This window comes from Scyliorhinus canicula, chromosome 11 (genome assembly GCF_902713615.1).
Source record: "Scyliorhinus canicula chromosome 11, sScyCan1.1, whole genome shotgun sequence".
NCBI lineage: Eukaryota > Metazoa > Chordata > Chondrichthyes > Carcharhiniformes > Scyliorhinidae > Scyliorhinus > Scyliorhinus canicula.
In genome coordinates, this window is record NC_052156.1 from 2,016,219 (window position 1) to 2,040,740 (window position 24,522).

Sequence of the window (24,522 nt, forward strand, 5' to 3'; positions counted from 1 at the left end):
GGGCTAGATAGCCTCTGTGCTGTAAAGAGAGCTAACTCAGGGCTAGATAGCCTCTGTCTGTGCTGTAAAGAGAGCTAACTCAGGGCTAGATAGCCTCTGTGCTGTAAAGAGAGCTAACTCAGGGCTAGATAGCCTCTGTGCCTGTAAAGAGAGCTAACTCAGGGCTAGATAGCCTCTGTCTGTGCCGTAAAGAGAGCTAACTCAGGGCTAGATAGCCTCTGGCTGTGCCTGTAAAGAGAGCTAACTCAGGGCTAGATAGCCTCTGTCTGTGCTGTAAAGAGAGCTAACTCAGGGCTAGATAGCCTCTCTGTGCCGTAAAGAGAGCTAACTCAGGGCTAGATAGCCTCTGTGCCGTAAAGAGAGCTAACTCAGGGCTAGATAGCCTCTGTCTGCCGTAAAGAGAGCTAACTCAGGGCTAGATAGCCTCTGTGCCGTAAAGAGAGCTAACTCAGGGCTACATAGCCTCTGTCTGTGCTGTAAAGAGAGCTAACTCAGGGCTAGATAGCCTCTGTGCTGTAAAGAGAGCTAACTCAGGGCTAGATAGCCTCTGTCTGTGCTGTAAAGAGAGCTAACTCAGGGCTAGATAGCCTCTGTCTGTGCTGTAAAGAGAGCTAACTCAGGGCTAGATAGCCTCTGTGCCTGTAAAGAGAGCTAACTCAGGGCTAGATAGCCTCTGTCTGTGCTGTAAAGAGAGCTAACTCAGGGCTAGATAGCCTCTGTGCCGTAAAGAGAGCTAACTCAGGGCTAGATAGCCTCTGTGCCGTAAAGAGAGCTAACTCAGGGCTAGATAGCCTCTGTGCTGTAGAGAGCTAACTAGAGCTACTCAGGCTACATAGCCTCTGTCTGTGCCGTAAAGAGAGCTAACTCAGGGCTAGATAGCCTCTGGCTGTGCTGTAAAGAGAGCTAACTCAGGGCTAGATAGCCTCTGTGCTGTAAAGAGAGCTAACTCAGGGCTAGATAGCCTCTGTCTGCTGTAAAGAGAGCTAACTCAGGGCTAGATAGCCTCTGTGCCGTAAAGAGAGCTAACTCAGGGCTAGATAGCCTCTGTCTGCCGTAAAGAGAGCTAACTCAGGGCTAGATAGCCTCTGTGCCGTAAAGAGAGCTAACTCAGGGCTAGATAGCCTCTGTGCTGTAAAGAGAGCTAACTCAGGGCTAGATAGCCTCTGTGCTGTAAAGAGAGCTAACTCAGGGCTAGATAGCCTCTGGCTGTGCTGTAAAGAGAGCTAACTCAGGGCTAGATAGCCTCTGTCTGTGCTGTAAAGAGAGCTAACTCAGGGCTAGATAGCCTCTGTGCTGTAAAGAGAGCTAACTCAGGGCTAGATAGCCTCTGTCTGTGCCGTAAAGAGAGCTAACTCAGGGCTAGATAGCCTCTGTGCCGTAAAGAGAGCTAACTCAGGGCTAGATAGCCTCTGGCTGTGCTGTAAAGAGAGCTAACTCAGGGCTAGATAGCCTCTGTCTGCCGTAAAGAGAGCTAACTCAGGGCTAGATAGCCTCTGTGCCGTAAAGAGAGCTAACTCAGGGCTAGATAGCCTCTGTGCCGTAAAGAGAGCTAACTCAGGGCTAGATAGCCTCTGTGCCGTAAAGAGAGCTAACTCAGGGCTAGATAGCCTCTGTGCCGTAAAGAGAGCTAACTCAGGGCTAGATAGCCTCTGTCTGTGCCGTAAAGAGAGCTAACTCAGGGCTAGATAGCCTCTGTGCCGTAAAGAGAGCTAACTCAGGGCTAGATAGCCTCTGTCTGCCGTAAAGAGAGCTAACTCAGGGCTACATAGCCTCTGTGCTGTAAAGAGAGCTAACTCAGGGCTAGATAGCCTCTGTGCCGTAAAGAGAGCTAACTCAGGGCTGGATAGCCTCTGTGCTGTAAAGAGAGCTAACTCAGGGCTAGATAGCCTCTGTGCCGTAAATAGAGCTAACTCAGGGCTAGATAGCCTCTGTCTGTGCCTTAAAGAGAGCTAACTCAGGGCTAGATAGCCTCTGTCTGCCGTAAAGAGAGCTAACTCAGGGCTAGATAGCCTCTGTGCTGTAAAGAGAGCTAACTCAGGGCTAGATAGCCTCTGTGCCGTAAAGAGAGCTAACTCAGGGCTAGATAGCCTCTGTGCTGTAAAGAGAGCTAACTCAGGGCTAGATAGCCTCTGTGCTGTAAAGAGAGCTAACTCAGGGCTGGATAGCCTCTGTCTGTGCCGTAAAGAGAGCTAACTCAGGGCTGGATAGCCTCTGTCTGTGCTGTAAAGAGAGCTAACTCAGGGCTAGATAGCCTCTGGCTGTGCTGTAAAGAGAGCTAACTCAGGGCTAGATAGCCTCTGTGCTGTAAAGAGAGCTAACTCAGGGCTAGATAGCCTCTGTCTGCCGTAAAGAGAGCTAACTCAGGGCTACATAGCCTCTGTCTGTGCCGTAAAGAGAGCTAACTCAGGGCTAGATAGCCTCTGGCTGTGCTGTAAAGAGAGCTAACTCAGGGCTAGATAGCCTCTGTGCCGTAAAGAGAGCTAACTCAGGGCTAGATAGCCTCTGGCTGTGCTGTAAAGAGAGCTAACTCAGGGCTAGATAGCCTCTGTCTGTGCTGTAAAGAGAGCTAACTCAGGGCTAGATAGCCTCTGGCTGTGCTGTAAAGAGAGCTAACTCAGGGCTACATAGCCTCTGTCTGTGCCGTAAAGAGAGCTAACTCAGGGCTAGATAGCCTCTGGCTGTGCTGTAAAGAGAGCTAACTCAGGGCTAGATAGCCTCTGTGCCGTAAAGAGAGCTAACTCAGGGCTGGATAGCCTCTGTCTGCTGTAAAGAGAGCTAACTCAGGGCTACATAGCCTCTGTCTGCCGTAAAGAGAGCTAACTCAGGGCTAGATAACCTCTGTGCTGTAAAGAGAGCTAACTCAGGGCTAGATAGCCTCTGTCTGCTGTAAAGAGAGCTAACTCAGGGCTAGATAGCCTCTGTCTGCCGTAAAGAGAGCTAACTCAGGGCTAGATAGCCTCTGTGCCGTAAAGAGAGCCAGCTCAGGGCTGGATAGCCTCTGTGCTGTAAAGAGAGCTAACTCAGGGCTAGATAGCCTCTGTCTGCCGTAAAGAGAGCTAACTCAGGGCTAGATAGCCTCTGTGCTGTAAAGAGAGCTAACTCAGGGCTAGATAGCCTCTGTCTGTGCTGTAAAGAGAGCTAACTCAGGGCTAGATAGCCTCTGTCTGTGCTGTAAAGAGAGCTAGCTCAGGGCTGGATAGCCTCTGTCTGTGCCGTAAAGAGAGCTAACTCAGGGCTAGATAGCCTCTGGCTGTGCTGTAAAGAGAGCTAACTCAGGGCTAGATAGCCTCTGTGCTGTAAAGAGAGCTAACTCAGGGCTAGATAGCCTCTGTGCCGTAAAGAGAGCTAACTCAGGGCTAGATAGCCTCTGTCTGTGCCGTAAAGAGAGCTAACTCAGGGCTACATAGCCTCTGTCTGCTGTAAAGAGAGCTAGCTCAGGGCTAGATAGCCTCTGTCTGTGCCGTAAAGAGAGCTAACTCAGGGCTACATAGCCTCTGTCTGTGCCGTAAAGAGAGCTTGCTCAGGGCTAGATAGCCTCTGTGCCGTAAAGAGAGCTAACTCAGGGCTAGATAGCCTCTGGCTGTGCCGTAAAGAGAGCTAACTCAGGGCTGGATAGCCTCTGTCTGCTGTAAAGAGAGCTAACTCAGGGCTACATAGCCTCTGTCTGCCGTAAAGAGAGCTAACTCAGGGCTAGATAGCCTCTGTGCTGTAAAGAGAGCTAACTCAGGGCTAGATAACTTCTGTGCTGTAAAGAGAGCTAACTCAGGGCTAGATAGCCTCTGTCTGCTGTAAAGAGAGCTAACTCAGGGCTAGATAGCCTCTGTGCCGTAAAGAGAGCTAACTCAGGGCTAGATAGCCTCTGTCTGCCGTAAAGAGAGCTAACTCAGGGCTAGATAGCCTCTGTGCCGTAAAGAGAGCCAGCTCAGGGCTGGATAGCCTCTGTGCTGTAAAGAGAGCTAACTCAGGGCTAGATAGCCTCTGGCTGTGCTGTAAAGAGAGCTAACTCAGGGCTAGATAGCCTCTGTGCTGTAAAGAGAGCTAACTCAGGGCTAGATAGCCTCTGTCTGTGCTGTAAAGAGAGCTAACTCAGGGCTAGATAGCCTCTGTGCTGTAAAGAGAGCTAACTCAGGGCTAGATAGCCTCTGTCTGTGCTGTAAAGAGAGCTAACTCAGGGCTAGATAGCCTCTGTGCTGTAAAGAGAGCTAACTCAGGGCTAGATAGCCTCTGGCTGTGCTGTAAAGAGAGCTAACTCAGGGCTAGATAGCCTCTGTGCTGTAAAGAGAGCTAACTCAGGGCTAGATAGCCTCTGTGCCGTAAAGAGAGCTAACTCAGGGCTAGATAGCCTCTGGCTGTGCTGTAAAGAGAGCTAACTCAGGGCTAGATAGCCTCTGTCTGTGCTGTAAAGAGAGCTAACTCAGGGCTAGATAGCCTCTGTCTGTGCCGTAAAGAGAGCTAACTCAGGGCTAGATAGCCTCTGGCTGTGCCGTAAAGAGAGCTAACTCAGGGCTAGATAGCCTCTGTGCTGTAAAGAGAGCTAACTCAGGGCTAGATAGCCTCTGTCTGCCGTAAAGAGAGCTAACTCAGGGCTAGATAGCCTCTGTCTGTGCCGTAAAGAGAGCTAACTCAGGGCTAGATAGCCTCTGTGCTGTAAAGAGAGCTAACTCAGGGCTAGATAGCCTCTGTCTGTGCCGTAAAGAGAGCTAACTCAGGGCTAGATAGCCTCTGTCTGTGCTGTAAAGAGAGCTAACTCAGGGCTAGATAGCCTCTGGCTGTGCTGTAAAGAGAGCTAACTCAGGGCTAGATAGCCTCTGTCTGTGCTGTAAAGAGAGCTAACTCAGGGCTAGATAGCCTCTGTGCTGTAAAGAGAGCTAACTCAGGGCTAGATAGCCTCTGTCTGTGCTGTAAAGAGAGCTAACTCAGGGCTAGATAGCCTCTGTGCTGTAAAGAGAGCTAACTCAGGGCTAGATAGCCTCTGGCTGTGCCGTAAAGAGAGCTAACTCAGGGCTAGATAGCCTCTGTGCTGTAAAGAGAGCTAACTCAGGGCTAGATAGCCTCTGTCTGTGCCTGTAAAGAGAGCTAACTCAGGGCTAGATAGCCTCTGTCTGCCGTAAAGAGAGCTAACTCAGGGCTAGATAGCCTCTGTGCTGTAAAGAGAGCTAACTCAGGGCTAGATAGCCTCTGTCTGTGCCGTAAAGAGAGCTAGCTCAGGGCTGGATAGCCTCTGTCTGTGCCGTAAAGAGAGCTAACTCAGGGCTACATAGCCTCTGTCTGCTGTAAAGAGAGCTAGCTCAGGGCTAGATAGCCTCTGGCTGTGCTGTAAAGAGAGCTAACTCAGGGCTAGATAGCCTCTGTCTGTGCCGTAAAGAGAGCTAACTCAGGGCTAGATAGCCTCTGTCTGTGCCGTAAAGAGAGCTAACTCAGGGCTAGATAGCCTCTGTGCCGTAAAGAGAGCTAACTCAGGGCTAGATAGCCTCTGGCTGTGCTGTAAAGAGAGCTAACTCAGGGCTAGATAGCTTCTGTCTGTGCCGTAAAGAGTGCTAACTCAGGGCTAGATAGCCTCTGGCTGTGCTGTAAAGAGAGCTAACTCAGGGCTAGATAGCCTCTGTCTGTGCTGTAAAGAGAGCTAACTCAGGGCTAGATAGCCTCTGTGCTGTAAAGAGAGCTAACTCAGGGCTAGATAGCCTCTGTGCTGTAAAGAGAGCTAACTCAGGGCTAGATAGCCTCTGTCTGTGCTGTAAAGAGAGCTAACTCAGGGCTAGATAGCCTCTGGCTGTGCTGTAAAGAGAGCTAACTCAGGGCTAGATAGCCTCTGTCTGTGCTGTAAAGAGAGCTAACTCAGGGCTAGATAGCCTCTGTGCTGTAAAGAGAGCTAACTCAGGGCTAGATAGCCTCTGTGCTGTAAAGAGAGCTAACTCAGGGCTAGATAGCCTCTGTGCTGTAAAGAGAGCTAACTCAGGGCTAGATAGCCTCTGTCTGCTGTAAAGAGAGCTAACTCAGGGCTAGATAGCCTCTGGCTGTGCTGTAAAGAGAGCTAACTCAGGGCTAGATAGCCTCTGTGCTGTAAAGAGAGCTAACTCAGGGCTAGATAGCCTCTGGCTGTGCTGTAAAGAGAGCTAACTCAGGGCTAGATAGCCTCTGTGCCGTAAAGAGAGCTAACTCAGGGCTAGATAGCCTCTGTGCCGTAAAGAGAGCTAACTCAGGGCTAGATAGCCTCTGTGCTGTAAAGAGAGCTAACTCAGGGCTAGATAGCCTCTGTCTGTGCCGTAAAGAGAGCTAACTCAGGGCTAGATAGCCTCTGTCTGCTGTAAAGAGAGCTAACTCAGGGCTAGATAGCCTCTGTCTGTGCTGTAAAGAGAGCTAACTCAGGGCTAGATAGCCTCTGTCTGTGCTGTAAAGAGAGCTAACTCAGGGCTAGATAGCCTCTGTCTGTGCCGTAAAGAGAGCTAACTCAGGGCTAGATAGCCTCTGTCTGCTGTAAAGAGAGCTAACTCAGGGCTAGATAGCCTCTGGCTGTGCTGTAAAGAGAGCTAACTCAGGGCTAGATAGCCTCTGTCTGCTGTAAAGAGAGCTAACTCAGGGCTAGATAGCCTCTGGCTGTGCTGTAAAGAGAGCTAACTCAGGGCTAGATAGCCTCTGTCTGCTGTAAAGAGAGCTAACTCAGGGCTAGATAGCCTCTGGCTGTGCTGTAAAGAGAGCTAACTCAGGGCTAGATAGCCTCTGTCTGCTGTAAAGAGAGCTAACTCAGGGCTAGATAGCCTCTGGCTGTGCTGTAAAGAGAGCTAACTCAGGGCTAGATAGCCTCTGTGCTGTAAAGAGAGCTAACTCAGGGCTGGATAGCCTCTGTGCCGTAAAGAGAGCTAACTCAGGGCTAGATAGCCTCTGTCTGTGCCGTAAAGAGAGCTAACTCAGGGCTAGATAGCCTCTGTGCTGTAAAGAGAGCTAACTCAGGGCTAGATAGCCTCTGTGCCGTAAAGAGAGCTAACTCAGGGCTAGATAGCCTCTGTGCCGTAAAGAGAGCTAACTCAGGGCTAGATAGCCTCTGTCTGTGCCGTAAAGAGAGCTAACTCAGGGCTAGATAGCCTCTGTCTGTGCCGTAAAGAGAGCTAACTCAGGGCTAGATAGCCTCTGTCTGTGCTGTAAAGAGAGCTAACTCAGGGCTAGATAGCCTCTGTGCTGTAAAGAGAGCTAACTCAGGGCTAGATAGCCTCTGTCTGTGCCGTAAAGAGAGCTAACTCAGGGCTAGATAGCCTCTGTCTGTGCCGTAAAGAGAGCTAACTCAGGGCTAGATAGCCTCTGTGCTGTAAAGAGAGCTAACTCAGGGCTAGATAGCCTCTGTCTGTGCTGTAAAGAGAGCTAACTCAGGGCTAGATAGCCTCTGTCTGTGCTGTAAAGAGAGCTAACTCAGGGCTAGATAGCCTCTGTCTGCCGTAAAGAGAGCTAACTCAGGGCTGGATAGCCTCTGTCTGCCGTAAAGAGAGCTAACTCAGGGCTAGATAGCCTCTGGCTGTGCTGTAAAGAGAGCTAACTCAGGGCTAGATAGCCTCTGTGCTGTAAAGAGAGCTAACTCAGGGCTAGATAGCCTCTGGCTGCTGTAAAGAGAGCTAACTCAGGGCTAGATAGCCTCTGTACTGTAAAGAGAGCTAGCTCAGGGCTAGATAGCCTCTGGCTGTGCTGTAAAGAGAGCTAACTCAGGGCTGGATAGCCTCTGTCTGTGCTGTAAAGAGAGCTAACTCAGGGCTACATAGCCTCTGTGCTGTAAAGAGAGCTAACTCAGGGCTAGATAGCCTCTGTCTGTGCCGTAAAGAGAGCTAACTCGGGGCTAGATAGCCTCTGTGCCGTAAAGAGAGCTAACTCAGGGCTAGATAGCCTCTGTGCAGTAAAGAGAGCTAACTCAGGGCTAGATAGCCTCTGTCTGTGCCGTAAAGAGAGCTAACTCAGGGCTAGATAGCCTCTGTGCCGTAAAGAGAGCTAACTCAGGGCTAGATAGCCTCTGTGCTGTAAAGAGAGCTAACTCAGGGCTAGATAGCCTCTGTGCTGTAAAGAGAGCTAACTCAGGGCTGGATAGCCTCTGTCTGTGCCGTAAACATTCCGTATATTCACAGACTTGCAGAATGAGTGTTTCTTTGGTCAATGGGTTTGAATGTCGAGTGTGTTTAGTTGGACGAATAAAGGTACTCTTGGAAAATAAAGAGTACATCAGATTCTGTCAGTACCGATACTCAAATCACTGGTCAGAGAGTTTTACACCATAGAAAAAGCCTCTTCTGCCCATCCTGTCAATCCATTTCCACCAGTTGGCCCATAGCCGTGTCTGCCCTGGAATCGAAGGGGCACATCTAAATACTTCTGAAACGTTATGAGGGTCTCTGCCTCCACCAGCCTTTCATGCAGCGAGTTCCAGACTCACACCCCCCTCTGGGTGAAAAGGTTTCTCCTCAAACCCCCTCTAAACCTCCCGTCCCTTACCTTCATTCTATGCCCCCTGGCTATTGACCCTTCTTCTATGAGGAAACGTGTCTTCCTATCCACCCTCTCTATTTCTCTCATAAGTTTATACACCTCGATCCAGTTCCCCCTCAGACCTCTCTGTTTCAGGGAAACCAACCCCAGTCTAACCGGCCTGTCCCATAGCTGCAACGCTCCAGCCCAGGCACAATCCTGGTGAATCTCCTCTGTCCTGTCTCCAGAGGAATGACCACATTGTCTACCTGACCTGCTGCTTTCAGGAATATATGGACATGCACCCCAGGTGCTTCTGGTTTTCTCTACTTCCCAGCATCCTACTGTTCATTGTCTATTCCCCGGCCTTGTTAGTCCCCCCAAACTGCATCACCTCACATTCCATTTGCCACTGCTCGGACTATCTGACCAACCCAGCTGTGCCATCCTGTAATCTACGCTTTCCTCCTCTCTGCAAACAGGCTTCCCGTCACAACAACAACCTTCGACCTCCACCCTCAAAAACCTTATTCATGTTCATGTAAATGACATCAATCACTCGACCCTCATTTACATATCTGGCCCCCTCCTCGAAAAATTCAATCAAATTCATTAGATATGGGGCGGGATTCTTTCAGCCTTCGGCCAGGCTGGAGAATCGCCGCGACCAGGCCCCCCCCCCCCGACGGCGACACGCGATTCTCTGCAGAATCGGTGCCATTGGCGTCGGCGTGGTTGGTGTGGTGCTGGTCACGGGCAGCTCTACGCGGCCGGTCCACCAATTCTGGGCCCGGGATTGGCCGAGCGGCCGTGGTTAAAATACCGAGTCCCGGCGGTGCCGGCCACACCTGCTTGCAGCCGGCGGGAACTCTGCGTGTAAGGGTCGGGTGCCGGCCTGTGGGGGGGGGGCTCCAACCCCGGGGGGGGGGGGGGCCTCTGATGCGGCCTGACCCACGATCGGGGCCCACCGATCAGCAGGCCGGAGGCTCTGTCCCCCGGCCTCTTTCCCCCCGTGCCAGTCCCTGTACTCCTGCACCATGTTGCATCGCGGCCGGATTGTTGAAGGAAGCCGCCTCGCATACGCACGTTGGCGCCGGTGCCATTGCGCATGCGCGGATCCCGCGGCGCCCAGTTCATACCGGGATCGGTAGCTGGAGCGACGTGAACTGCTCCAGCGCCGTGCTGGCCCCCTGTAGGGGCCAGAATTACCCCTGGAAGCGGCCCGTTCACACCACCATAAAACATGACGGGGTTTACGACGCCTTGGATACTCTGCCGCGGGATTGGAGAATCCAGCCCACAATCTCCCCTTGACAAAACCATGCTGACTATCTTTGATTAATCCTTGCCTCTTCAAGTGGAGATTAATGCTGCCTCAGAATTTTTTCTATTAATTCCCCAACCACTAATTTCCTGGTTTACCCGTCTTCTCTTCTTGAATAATGGCACCTCACCACACCTCAGCCTCTGGCACCTCTCCTGTGACCAGAGAGGATTGCAAATATTTTGCCAGAGCCGCTGCCTCACTCAGCAGTCTGGGCCTTTCTCCACTTGTAAACCTGTTAAAAACACTAACCTCCCTCTCAACGCTAATCTGTTTAATTATATCCCCTCCTCGCTGCTTTGTGTACCTATATTGTCCTTCACCATAGATGTAAAACACTTAATTCTCACCCATATCTTTAGGCTCCACACAGATTACAACTTTTGTCCCTAATGGGCCCTAATAGAACATAGAACATACAGTGCAGAAGGAGGCCATTCGACCCATCGAGTCTGCACCTACCCACTTAAGCCCTCACATCCACCTTATCCCCGTAACCCAATAACCCCTTCTAAACTTTTTTGGTCACCAAGGGCAATTTAGCATGGCCAATCCACCCAACCTGCACATCTTTGGACTGTGGGAGGAAACCGGAGCACCCGGAGGAAACCCACGCAGACACAGGGAGAACATGCAGACTCCGCACAGACAGTGACCCAGCGGGGAATCGAACCTGGGACCTGGGACCCTGGAGCTGTGAAGCCACAGTGTCTCCATCTAGAAGGACAAGAGCAGCAGATACCTGGGAACCCCACCACCTGGAGGTTCCCCTCCAAGTCACTCACCATCCTGAATGGGAAATATATCACTGTTCCTTCATTGTCACTGAATCAAAATCCTGTAACTCCCTAACAGCACAGTGGGTGCACCTACAACTCAGGGACGGCAGCAGTTCACAAAGGCACAGAGGAAAGCAGAATCTTTTTGAGTGTCGCTCCCAGAAGTGGTGGAATTGTCTCTCACACCTCATTTCCTTCAGGTACACAGAGCGGTTAGTGAGTGCTCAAAGCCTGAGGTCGAGCTGGGGGAGGGGGATATTCCAGATTCCTCTCCCATTAAAGTTACTAGACCACTTGAAGGCCTCGCAAAAAAACTGCTGCTCCTATTCTGTTTAACTGAGCCAAGCTGTTGGTGAGTCTGCTGAAGCTGACCACATATCAGAAACTCAGCAGAACTGAAATGCATCTTACATTGGGAACATAAGTTGTAGCGTTTCCCCAGATGGATCCCACAGCCTGAGAGTCCGGCTTGAGTGTTCCAGACTGAAGATCCAAACCAACCGATGGTTCAACACCTCGCATTACAAAGACCTCAACCTCAGCAGTGAAGATCTTCAAATCTCTCAGACCTCCTAATCCCTGTTATTTTTGAACCTTTCCTACCCTTTCACTGTGTGTCTGCCTTGTGTGTGTGTGGGTGGAGGGTGGGATGGGGTTTGAGGAATAGTTATTAGCAGACCATTGTTCCATTATTTCCATTATATTTTCATCTTTACTCTTATTACACATAAAGTTTGTTAATGTTTTATGTATAAATCTGGTACCTGTAACTCATTGGAGTAGTCAAGGGTTAAAGATCTTAGGAAAATGCACAAATTATTGTTTAATTGACTTATGTTGGGACTCCGGGGTCTGTGCGGCTGGAATTGATCACACACCCACCCAGGGGGCCGTAACATAAATTTTACCAACAGAAACAGGCATTTGGCCAATCTGCAATGGGCTCCACATAAACCTTCTCCCACCCCGCATCACACCAACTCCATGTTCCAGTTCACCACACGTCTCTCTGGGTGAAGAGATCTCTCCTGAATCCTCCATTGCGTTGATCATTGGCAATCTTATATTGATGGTCCTGATCTAAATGTTAACCCGATGGAACCCTTTCATTATCTTGAATAACTGTTATCAGGCCCCCACCCTGACCCCCGGCCTTTGATTTCCCAGACCCGAGGGGCTCCAGTTCTTGCCGACGGCTTTATTGAGCCACTGATCTGCTGGGCACTGTGACAACCGATGTTTGTATTTGTGAGCTGGCAGCGGGAGCTGACGGTGTGAGTCCAACACTGGCACACGGTGAGATGTTTGTCAATGCTTCCAGATTACCCTGTGGCGGATCATTTATATGGAACAAGCTGGGTTAAATTCTGCTGCCTTGAGGAATTAGCTTGATGACAGTGATTGATTGGAGAGCCACTGGGAGGCCACATTCTCCTGGCGGTGTTAACATCTTCAATTCAGAAAATCCGAAATCATTCCCTCAGCGCTGAGCTCATTTTCACTGTAATCAACCCCACTCATTTTGGCTTTAATTGGTGCCATCTGAAATGGTAAATTATTGTGAAAGAATGTCAGAGCGATGACGAGATTAAAGAGCATCTTTCTCTCAGCACCTCCTAAGTTGCAATAATTACCACGCAAAGAATCACTTATAGTCAGAAAGTGATGAATAAAATGACCAATTAAACAGATCTCAGCCACTCACCCACTTGACAATCAGCTGGAAAAGGTGAACAAACATCGATCAGAATTTTCCACCAATTTAATCTCCCTGACCAATCACAGAAACGGATTCTCACCGGGTTTGGGCCCCACACTCGGACAGCGAGAGGGTGTCAGCGCCGTGGGAAACACCGTCCCCACACACCGGTACCCCTCCCCACCCTCCCTAGGGGAAGGTCGCGGACAACCACCGGGAGCGGGAGAAGACAGGAGGGGGACCGGCGGACTTGCTGCCCTCACCGTGCCCGAGCAGAGGGCCCTGGACGTAGTCGGCAGGCGGGAAGAAAGGGAGGTCGCCAACACGGAGCTCGGTCGCGGGGGAGGGAGTGGGACCCTGCTGCTGAGTTGTGGCTTCCTGTGACACTGCCCCCCCGAACAGCACCCCCCCACCCTCACCCCCCACACCCCCTTCACCCCACACCCCCCACACCACCCTGACCCCCCACACCACCCTCACCCCCACCCTCACCCCCACACCACCCTCACCCCCACCCTCACCCCCACCCTCACCCCCACACCACCCTCACCCCCACACTACCCTCACCCCCACCCTCGCCACCACACCCCCTTCACCCCACACCCCCCACACCACCCTCACCCCCACATCATCCTCACCCCCACAGCACCCCCACATCACCCTCACCCTCACCCCCACATCATCCTCACCCCCACATCATCCTCACCCCCACCCTCACACCCACATCACCCTCACCCCCACCCTCACCCCCACACCACCCTCACCCCCACCCTCACCCCCACACCACCCTCACCCCCACACCACCCTCACCCCCACCCTCACCCCCACACCACCCTCACCCCCACCCTCACCCACACACCACCCTCACCCCCACCCTCACCACCACACCCCCTTCACCCCACAGCCCCCCACACCACCCTCACCCCCACCCTCACCCCCACACCACCCTCACCCCCACACCACCCTCACCCCCACCCTCGCCACCACACCCCCTTCACCCCACCACCCCCACACCACCCTCACCCCCACCCTCACCCCCACACCACCCTCACCCCCACCCTCACCCCCACATCACCCTCACCCCCACCCTCACCCCCACATCACCCCCACCCTCACCCCACACCCCCTGGAAGGCCCCCTGGCTTCCTCCTTGGGACGGAGGGGTAGCTGGAGTGAGGTTGGGAAGCCCATCGCCCTCCTGCGCTGGCAGCCCTGGATGCCCACAAGTGCCTCCACCTGAACCAGGCAGAAGCCTGGCACCGTCACTGCGGCTGCCATCCTCGCCGTGTTGATCAGACAGCCTCAGATTGTCGGCATCATCTCCTCGGACTGAAGATGTTGGAATTCCTCCGTTCAGCCGTTCAATCCGAGTGTCGCTGACGTCTCCCCTGATCTCCCCGGCTTTGAAGCTCCTGGGACTGAGGCAAGACCGAGGCCAGAAGCTCGTCCTCCGACTGGGGACTCAGCGGTTCCTGGCCTCCCTGAGGGTTCCGGCATCCTGGAATATCCCTGCCTCATCCCCGCTGTGGATCAGAGAGTGTGGTGCTGACCCCTGGGGCCTCTCCCAGGTGTGTGTCCCTGTGCTGCTGGAGGCTGGGGGCGAATTCCGGGGGCTGCCCGCTGGGGGCTTTGGGCTGTAAGTGAAGGGAGGTGGCATTAGCGCCTGGCAGGGGCATGAGGACAGAGCAGACACCCGTACCAGCCTCCCCGAACAGGCGCCGGAATGTGGCGACTAGGGGCTTTTCACAGTAACTTCATTGAAGCCTACTCGTGACAATAAGCAATTTTCATTTCATTTCACAAGACTGCCGTTCCATTGGTGGGATGGACGGGTGGATTCTCTCTTGGATTTCTGGTGTCCCCTCCCCCACTCCCAAACCCCCCCCCCCCCCCCCCAACCCAGCAGAAGGCTCTCTCCGCAAAGTGAGAGAGAATTTGTAATTCGGGGCCCCTCCTCCTGTCTGCGACTCTCTTTATTACGTTCCAGCTTGTCCTGCATGAAATGAGATGGGGAGAGTGTGAGCAGGTCGGTGCCAGGGCAGATGGTAAGAGATGGGGAGAGTGTCCACAGGCTGGTGAGGGTGAGGATGCCCCGCGTTTGTGTGGACACTGAGTGGGAATTGCAGAGGAGATGAAGTGTGTGGGAGGGCGCATGGTGGTGACCCGAGAGGGGGCAGTGAATGAGATCCCTGTGGGTGTGTGGGTGGGTGTGTGGGTGGGTGTGTGGATGGGTGTGTGGGTGGGTGTGTGGGTGGGTGTGTGGGTGTGTGTGTGGGTGTGTGGGTGTGTGTGTGTGTGGGTGGGTGTGTGTGTGGGTGTGTGGGTGTGTGTGTGTGTGGGTGGGTGTGTGTGTGGGTGTGTGGGTGGGTGTGTGTGTGGGTGTGTGGGTGGATGTGTGGGTGGGTGTGTGTGTGGGTGTGTGGGTGGGTGTGTGGGTGGGTCGGTGTGATGGGTGTGTTGGTGTGTGTGTGTGTGGGTGTGTGGGTGGGTGTGCGTGATGGGTGTGTGTGTGGGTGTGTGTGTGGGTGTGTGGGTGGGTGTGTGTGTGGGTGTGTGGGTGGGTGTGTGTAATGGGTGTGTGGGTGGGTGTGTGTGTGGGTGCGTGATGGGTGTGTGTGTGGGTGTGTGGGTGGGTGTGTGTGATGGGTGTGTGTGTGGGTGTGTGTGTGGGTGTGTGGGTGGGTGTGTGTAATGGGTGTGTGGGTGGGTAGGTGTGATGGGTGTGTTGGTGTGTGTGTGGGTGTGTGGGTGGGTGTGTGTAATGGGTGTGTGTGATGGGTCGGTGTGATGGGTGTGTTGGTGTGTGTGGGTGTGTGGGTAGGTGTGTGTGTGGGTGTGTGTGTGGGTGTGTGGGTGGGTGTGTGTAATGGGTGTGTGGGTGGGTCGGTGTGATGGGTGTGTTGGTGTGTGTGTGTGTGGGTGTGTGGGTGGGTGTGTGTGTGGGTGTGTGTGTGGGTGTGTGGGTGGGTGTGTATAATGGGTGTGTGGGTGGGTCGGTGTGATGGGTGTGTGGGTGGGTGTGTGGGTGGGTGTGTGGGTGGGTGTGTGGGTGGGTGTGTGGGTGGGTGTGTGTGTGTGTGTGGGTGGGTGTGTGTGTGGGTGTGTGGGTGGGTGTGTGTTTGGGTGTGTGGGTGGGTGTGTGGGTGGGTGTGTGGGTGGGTGTGTGGGTGGGTGTGTGGGTGGGTGAGTGGTGACAGGATGTGGAGATGCCGGCGTTGGACTGGGGTGAGCACAGTAAGAAGTCCGATATCACCAGGTTAAAGTCCAACATGTTTGTTTGGAATCACTAGCTTTCGGAGCGCAGCTCCTTCCTCAGGTGAATGAAGAGGTGGGTTCCACAAACATATATATAGACAAAGTCAATGATGCAAGACGATACTTTGAATGCGAGTCTTTGCAGGTAATTAAGTCTTTACAGGTCCAGACGGTGCCTGGAGAGAGGGAGCCCAGGTTAAAGAGGTGTGAATTGTAACCCTTGCTACCCTGGCAGAACGGAGGAGATGGGTGGTCCTCTGTCCCTGCAGTGGAGGCCATTCCTCCTGTGCAGGGAGCGGGCGCTGACCAGCGCTGCACCGCCTCCCATGCGAGGTTGGTCACCTCGCTCCAGGGTCTCCTCCCCGTTCTCGGGTAGGCGATGGCTTATCGTTGCTCCGCTGTTGAGGGTGGCCTTTCCCAGCACACATTCTCTTCGCTGGGCTTGGTGCAAGTGCTGGAGGAGAGTTGGGGAGGCTTTTAAATGGAGCCTTCACCTGTTTGGGGGGATCAGAGTCCGCCCACCACAAAGGCGTGAAACCTGCGGGGAGAAAATCACCACATTTCTCACCCACAACACTTGGCCACAATTATTGTCTGCAGCGCACTGCTCCCCTCTGGTGGCTGTTTCAAGACATAACATGACAGGTTCCATTTATTTTTTTTTATTTTTTCATCTGAAACAATTTATTTCTGTGCACTATACAGGAAATATTATAAACACTTTTGGCTTTAGTAAGTAAAGTAACATCTTTGTGTACCACAATTTGATACAATATTTAGAAGCAAAATTCAGGAAAGATTGAAATTGTTACTGTGCAGCGTAATAGTTCTCAAGAAGCTGATTCTTTGAATCGCAGTCAAATGTAACCCACCTTGTCCAAATCTGCAACTTTGCAGTCAAATAAAGTATTTAAATTTTCCAGGAAAAAATTCCAGACAAAAATATGAACATATTGATCAAAGTTGCTGTAATATTCTAAACCAACTTGTCTCCCTTCACTGAAATAACATTCACAAATATATTTTGGCACAATGACTCCATTGGGTCAAATGTGCATTTAGATCCCTCTGTCCCACATTTCCCATACTCCTTATTTTACTTTTCAGGCTTGGATTGGCAAATGAAAATACAATGGAGCATGTTACAGCTGCAAGCGGTTTAGATTTTTTAAAGACAGATTGACAAAGACTAGAAATGCAGCAAACCTGCATCCTTTCAGAATGAAATTAAGAAAAGTCCAAAAGCTTCATTGAGGCGTTCCTAAATGTTGCCACGCCTAATATTTGCTGATCTGCCTCCAGAAGACCTCGCTGTAAATTGGATGCCATGAAATCCAGGCATTGCAGTTGACTGACCTGGCAAAGAATCAGTTGGGTCAAACGGTGGCCTGAATGGAGGCAATGTCCCTGGCAGCGGTCCTGATCCAGGTAAAAAGCGATTGATAGGATCTCCTCGGTACGGCAGCTGAGGATGCTCATCGTATTCTCCTCCAATAATCTCAGGCGGATAAAAATGACGAGGTTGAAATGGGAAGGGATTGAACGGGCCAGGCTGGCCTGGAAATACAGGCAAAGCCGGTGGCAAATACAGAGGAATTCTGTGCAGCGTTTTTCTCCTCATGACATATTTTTCTTTGTAGAGTTTCTTCCAGTCATGGCCTGCTGGTTCGCAAATCTCTGAAATCCCTCAAGTACAGAAATCTCCAAAGTAGTTGGTCATTAGTAGCTGTAAAAAGATGCCGGCATACTGCCGAGAGAGATAAAATAGACAATACGTCCAGGAGTCGGAAAATTCGCAATTGGAGTTCCAGGGGAAGGACTATAATACCAAACACATCCGGGAGGTTCAAAGCTTGTCTGGCATTGGCAAGCAGAGGATACACAAGCTGATCTTTGAACATACAGGAGAGTTTTTGTAGATCTTTATACACATTTGCAGCATCCCCACCCACTCTGTCTAAACAAACGTCGGATGCAGGAGACAATTGTACTTTCTTCACATTTCGAACGTTCCCATTTATCTTCAGTGTGGCATTGACTACAACCAGGTTTCCCATTGGAATGCAAGAGAGTGTAGCAGCCCCATCTTCACACAGGGAGTGACTGTATTGTAGTCTATAGAGACCTTCATTCTTCCATTTTGCAGGCATTTGGGAACTCTCCAGTATGGTACCCTGTGGAATGTATCCTGCCTCTAGCATGAGGAGGTGAAGCACTATAATCAGGGCATCCTTTGGGTCGGTGCACTCAGCAGAATTATACAACATTTCTAATGAATGTGGCACCTGTCCATCAACCGCTTCACTGCACAGCATTGGCTCATAGGGATGTCTTGCTGGAGTTTCTTCAAATACCATGGACAACTCGCCAGATGAAGAATTTTGGATATTTGCTTCAGATGGTTGGTATGCACCAGAGCCAATCTCGTGATCAGACCCAAGTCTATTCCCACCATTCAGAAGACCCTGATTCTGAGCAGTATTTGAGCATGTTGGTTGTTCCTTTACATTCAAGTCTGACAACGATCCAGAGGTAGACACGGAATCTGGCAGGATTAAGCAGATCAAATCCCCAGAGACTATCCCAATGGACTTCATCGATTAGAACATCTTTCCCATTTAGACTGATGTTGAATTCGGTTTCAGAACTGTATCCCAAGGATGGCAGAAGACAGTTAGTAATCTTACTGCGCAGGTCAGTGAGAGTAGGCTCGTTCTGCTCCAACTCCACCCAGCCCTTCTGTCTTTGAACACGCACACACAGTTTCATTGCAGCTGATTGAACATGAAGTTGTCAACTGCTGTTGGTATTTGTGCAGGTGCAAGAGGAGAGTTCTGGGGAAGGGTCTCCGCTCCACCCAGACTCCTCTCCGCCCGACAGGTTCCATTTCTGTCCTCCAATTACAGTAATGGTCTTTGACAGCGTTTGCATGATTTTAGAATTGGTTTTCCTGATTTCAAATTCACTCCTGACATCTGGGCAATGATGGATCCCAGGTTTGCGGAGTGGAAGATGTGGAAGGTCAGCCGGGAGCTTGTTGGAACGGCCGAGTCCAGAGGTAACAAAGTCGTGGATGAAGGTCTATGCAGTCGATCAGCTGAGACAGTGGCGGACTTGGCAATGTGACACCGATCAAAATTGGTTATGGTGCAAATATGAGGTCAGAAACTCAGCTCCGGGCGCAGAGACTCGCTTCAGCAGCACTGGAACCGATTTCCTCGTACACGGCCATTCTCCGCCCACCTCCCCCCCCTGCCGATTGCGATTTTGGGGCGGGGCTGCGCAGAATCTAGCCCCAGTCTATCCAGTCTCTCCGCATAACTCAAACCATCAAAGTCCCAGCAGCCTCCTCGTAAATCTTCTCTGCACTTTTCCTGCAGTGTCGACACAAACACAGACACCCAGATCCCTCTGCCCGGATCCCTCTGCCCAGATCCCTCTGCCCCGATCCCTCTGCCCGGATCCCCTACCCAGATCCCTCTGCCCAGATCCCTCTGCCCGGATCCCTCTGCCCAGATCCCTCTGCCCCGATCCCTCTGCCCGGATCCCCCTACCCAGATCCCTCTGCCCAGATCCCTCTGCCCAGATCCCTCTGCCCGGATCCCTCTGCCCAGATCCCTCTGCCCCGATCCCTCTGCCCGGATCCCTCTGCCCGGATCCCTCTGCCCGGATCCCTCTGCACAGATCCCTCTGCCCGGATCCCTCTGCCCGGATCCCTCTGCCCAGATCCCCCTGCCCGGATCCCCCTGCCCAGATCCCTCTGCCCAGATCCCTCTGCCCAGATCCCTCTGTCCAGATCCCTCTGCCCCGATCCCTCTGCCCAGATCCCTCTGCCCAGATCCCTCTGCCCAGATCCCCCTGCCCAGATCCCTCTGCCCAGATCCCCCTGCCCAGATCCCTCTGCCCAGATCCCTCTGCCCAGATCCCCCTGCCCAGATCCCTCTGCCCAGATCCCTCTGCCCAGATCCCTCTGTCCAGATCCCTCTGCCCCGATCCCTCTGCCCAGATCCCTCTGCCCAGATCCCTCTGCCCAGATCCCTCTGCCCAGATCCCTCTGCCCAGATCCCTCTGCCCAGATCCCTCTGCCCAGATCCCTCTGCCCAGATCCCTCTGCCCAGATCCCTCTGCCCAGATCCCTCTGCCCAGATCCCTCTGCCCAGATCCCTCTGCCCAGATCCCTCTGCCCAGATCCCTCTGCCCAGATCCCTCTGCCAGATCCCTCTGCCCGGATCCCTCTGCCCAGATCCCTCTGCCCAGATCCCTCTGCCCGGATCCCTCTGCCCAGATCCCTCTGCCCAGGATCCCTCTGCCCGGATCCCTCTGCCCAGATCCCTCTGCCCGGATCCCTCTGCCCAGATCCCTCTGCCCAGATCCCTCTGCCCAGATCCCTCTGCCCAGATCCCTCTGCCCAGATCCCTCTGCCCAGATCCCTCTGCCCGGATCCCTCTGCCCAGATCCCTCTGCCCAGATCCCTCTGCCCTGATCCCTCTGCTCAGATCCCTCTGCCCAGATCCCTCTGCCCAGATCCCTCTGCACGGATCCCTCTGCCCGGATCCCTCTGCCCAGATCCCTCTGCCCAGATCCCTCTGCCCAGATCCCTCTCCCCAGATCCCCCTACCCAGATCCCTCTGCCCGGATCCCTCTGCCCAGATCCCTCTGCCCTGATCCCTCTGCCTGGATCCCTCTGCCCAGATCCCTCTGCCCAGATCCCTCTGCCCGGATCCCTCTGCCCAGATCCCTCTGCCCAGATCCCCCTGCCCAGATCCCTCTGCCCAGATCCCTCTGCCTGGATCCCTCTGCCCAGATCCCTCTGCCCAGATCCCTCTGCCCAGATCCCCCTGCTTTCCGTTTGGATAATTTGCCTTTCTATTTTTTTGGCCAAAATGTATAACCTCACACTTGTTCAAACTAAACACCATCTGACAAATTTTGTCCCAATCTCCTCGCCTCTCCCTGTTACCACCAGCCCAGGGTCAGCACCCCGTACAGAGACAGGTTTCTGCCATGGAAGGGGGTGCAGGCAGGGGTGGGTGGGGGGGTGGGGGGGTTTGAGTTAGTGAGGGGGTGTGAAGGTGGGATGCAGCATCTGTGCCAATGGCCAGTTTACCCCCCCCCCTCTAGTTGGTGAACCTGGAGGCGATCAGAGCGTCCCGTGTGCATTGGCCTTGTGTCCTGCCCACCCTCCCTCTGCTCCGCGACCTCCTCGTCGGACCAGGCCTGGTGTTTATCCTCCTCCTCCAGCGCATTGCCCCATTGCTGAGCAATGATGGGGAGGATGCAGCAGGCCGTCACAATGCGGGCGACCCTCTCAGCCTCATACTGAAGGGGCCTCTCCAGAGCGGTCCAGTCACCTGAACCACATCTCCAGGAGGCTGAAGCTCCGCTCGATCACACCGCGGGTTGCTGCATGGGCATCGTTGTAGCGGGTCTCCGTGTCGGCCTGTGACCGGGGGGGTCCAGTGGTGAGACCTCTTAAAACTGAATAGCTAGGATGCTACTAAAGTAGTTTCACAAAAGTTAGTTTATTAAAGAGTGAGATGAATTATAGGGAGTGTACTGAATAATCATTATTTATTTATTTTATTTTTTTATAAAATTAGAGTATCCAATTTTTTTTTTCCAATTAAGGGGCAATTTAGCGTGGCCAATCTACCTATTCTGCACATCTTTGTGTTGTGGGGGTGAAACCCACGCAAACACGGGGAGAATGTGCAAACTCCACACGGACAGTGACCCAGGGCCAGGATTCGAACCCGGGTCCTTAGCGCCGTAGGCAGCAATGCTAACCACTGCGCCATCGTGCTGTCCCTGAATAATCATTATTAACCATTAAACATGTATTTTAGGACATAGCAGTAATAAGTAATCAAACTCTGGCTAAAGCAGTGGCCACAATGCATGATGGGATTTGGACCGGCTAACTTGACCGTGTTTTTGAGACACGGGAGATGTGTGATCAGCAAATTACGAGTAAAGGCAGGTTTATATCAGTGGCCCCCGATATCCCGTGGGAGCGAAGAGGAAGCCACCTTTGATATCCTGGCTTTCAGAACCAATCCATGGAGTGAAGAGGATGGCAGTTCTGCCATCCTGTCCCTCATGAACAATGGGTGCGCAGGATGCTGAGATGGGGAAAAAACAATTTAGGATGCACAGCTAACAGGATGGGGTTCAATCATGGGCTGATCACAATTTTATTGGATAAGGTTTAAACATGACAGCTTCGGGGATTGGATCGAGTCCAACTGAGGCGGGCTATTGATTTTTGGAAATTATATAATTGATGTGTTTTTATCAATGTTTGGTAGATAGATTTTGGCATTATCCAGATCTCATCTCTGTGGACATGTAATCAAGCTTGGATTAATAAATAAGCCATCTTATCCAGAATGCTGATGTGTCTGTTGCTATCTGTACTGAGTTGAGCCACAGAGAAGAATCCCACGTGGAAGCTGACTCAATACACAGGTCTTGAAACTGCTCCTACAGGGGTCATCAGCCACGGCAGCAGTGGGTAACCCCTGCCCCCAGCAGCCAAGCCCTAAGCCAGGAGGGGAAGGGGTGCATCTCTAACATGTCAGGGATGGCCGAGTGTGACAGGATGACGGGGTCGTGCACAGTACCTGGGTATTGGACCCACTCGGTGCCAGGAAGGAGCCCGTGTGGAGGTGAGTGTCTCTGGGATGGTGCAGGGTGTTGGAGAAGCTGTGACGAGAAATCTGTGTCATCCCCGGACTCGAGCTGTGGGGTGTCCTCATTACTGCTCAGCGCCTGGGGCTCTGCCTGTGGCTCTGAGGATGGGGCAGGGGCCCCATCACAAGCAGGTCCTGCAAGACACAAGGCAGGTTGCATGATTACACCATGGTGAGGGGTCGCAGGTCCGGCGGTGACCCTCCTGTCTTCTCCAGGATGGCCTTCCCCTGACAGGGGGAAGATAGAAAACGCACAGTGTTAGACACTCTGACGCATGCAGCCCAGGGGGTGGGGAGCTAATGGCCTCAGTGGTCGGGGCTCCCGGCTATGGCGGCCGGTAAGGGTGCTGGCATATGGTGCAGGGCGGGAGTTCAGCCCCCCTCCATGCTGAGGGGTTGGGTTACGGATGTGTGGGACCGGGGTTACTGCCAGGGGCACAGTGCTGCCTGCTCAGACCGGTCTGGACGGTGTAACCCATGGGGCTGACCGCCTCTGCCACCTGCGCCCAATCACAGCTAACGGTGGCGCATTACAACCTTCTTCCAGGGCCGGGGTACAGAGTCATTCTCTGCTCCTCACCCGTTTCCACGAGGGTCTCCAACTCAACGTCCATAGATCGTGGGGCCACACGGCTTCCTGCCATCTGGATGTCTCGGATGACTGTGTGTGGGGAGTGTAATGTGTGTGTGGGGCTGGGATGAGTGTGTGTGGGGAGTGTAATGTGTGTGTGCGGCTGGGATGAGGGTGTGTGGGGAGTGTAATGTGTGTGTGCGGCTGGGATGAGTGTGTGTGGGGAGTGTAATGGTGTGTGCGGCTGGGATGAGTGTGTGTGGGGAGTGTAATGTGTGTGTGCGGTTGGGATGAGTTTGTGTGGGGAGTGTAATGTGTGTGTGCGGCTGGGATGAGTGTGTGTGGGGAGTGTAATGTGTGTGTGCGGCTGGGATGAGTGTGTGTGGGGAGTGTAATGTGTGTGTGCGGCTGGGATGAGTGTGTGTGGGGAGTGTAATGTGTGTGCGCGGCTGGGATGAGTGTGTGTGGGGTAGGTAATGTGTGTGTGTGGGGAGTGTGTGTGGGGAGTGTAATGTGTGTGTGCGGCTGGGATGAGTGTGTGTGGGGAATGTAATGTGTGTGTGGGGCTGGGATGAGCTGGGATGAGTGTGTGTGGGGAGTGTAATGTGTGTGTGCGGCTGGGATGAGTGTGTGTGGGGAGTGTAATGTGTGTGTGTGAGGCTGGGATGAGTGTGTGTGGGGAGTGTAATGTGTGTGTGCGGCTGGGATGAGTGTGTGTGGGGAGTGTAATGTGTGTGTGCGGCTGGGATGAGTGTGTGTGGGGAGTGTAATGTGTGTGTGAGGCTGGGATGAGTGTGTGTGGGGAGTGTAATGTGTGTGTGCGGCTGGGATGAGTGTGTGTGGGGAGTGTAATGTATGTGTGGGGCTGGGATGAGTGTGTGTGGGGAGTGTAATGTGTGTGTGCGGCTGGGATGAGTGTGTGTGGGGAGTGTAATGTGTGTGTGGGGCTGGGATGAGTGTGTGTGGGGAGGGTAATGTGTGCGTGCGGCTGGGATGAGTGTGTGTGGGGAGTGTAAGGTGTGTGTGTGGCTGGGATGAGTGTGTGTGGGGAGTGTAATGTGTGTGTGTGGCTGGGATGAGTGTGTGGGGGGAGTGTAATGTGTGTGTGTGGCTGGGATGAGTGTGTGTGGGGAGTGTAATGTGTGTGTGCGGCTGGGATGAGTGTGTGTGGGGAGTGTAATGTATGTGTGGGGCTGGGATGAGTGTGTGCGGGGAGTGTAATGTGTGTGTGCGGCTGGGATGAGTGTGTGTGGGGAGTGTAATGTGTGTGTGTGGCTGGGATGAGTGTGTGTGGGGAGTGTAATGTGTGTGAGGCTGGGATGAGTGTGTGTGGGGAGTGTAATGTGTGTGTGGGGCTGGGATGAGTGTGTGTGGGGAGTGTAATGTGTGTGTGGGGCTGGGATGAGTGTGTGTGGGGAGTGTAATGTGTGTGTGTGGCTGGGATGAGTGTGTGGGGGGAGTGTAATGTGTGTGTGGGGCTGGGATCAGTGTGTGTGGGGAGTGTAATGTGTGTGTGCGGCTGGGATGAGTGTGTGTGGGGAGTGTAATGTGTGTGCGGCTGGGATGAGTGTGTGTGGGGAGTGTAATGTGTGTGTGGGGCTGGGATCAGTGTGTGTGGGGAGTGTAATGTGTGTGTGAGGCTGGGATGAGTGTGTGTGGGGAGGGTAATGTGTGTGTGTGGCTGGGATGAGTGTGTGTGGGGAGTGTAATGTGTGTGTGTGGCTGGATGAGTGTGTGTGGGGAGTGTAATGTGTGTGTGTGGC

The 24,522-nt window shown here is 53.0% G+C and overlaps 1 protein-coding gene across 1 annotated transcript; it reads right to left on the minus strand.

The window, feature by feature from the left end:
* Positions 1-16,161: 16,161 nt before the first annotated feature.
* Positions 16,162-18,344, minus strand: LOC119973707 (F-box only protein 7-like). Its single transcript, XM_038812097.1, is given in 3 exon segments — positions 16,162-17,151; positions 17,153-18,091; positions 18,093-18,344. Coding segments are annotated over 3 exon segments (1,506 nt in total). The 5' UTR covers positions 18,266-18,344; the 3' UTR covers positions 16,162-16,757.
* Between the last annotated feature and the right edge of the window lie 6,178 nt (positions 18,345-24,522).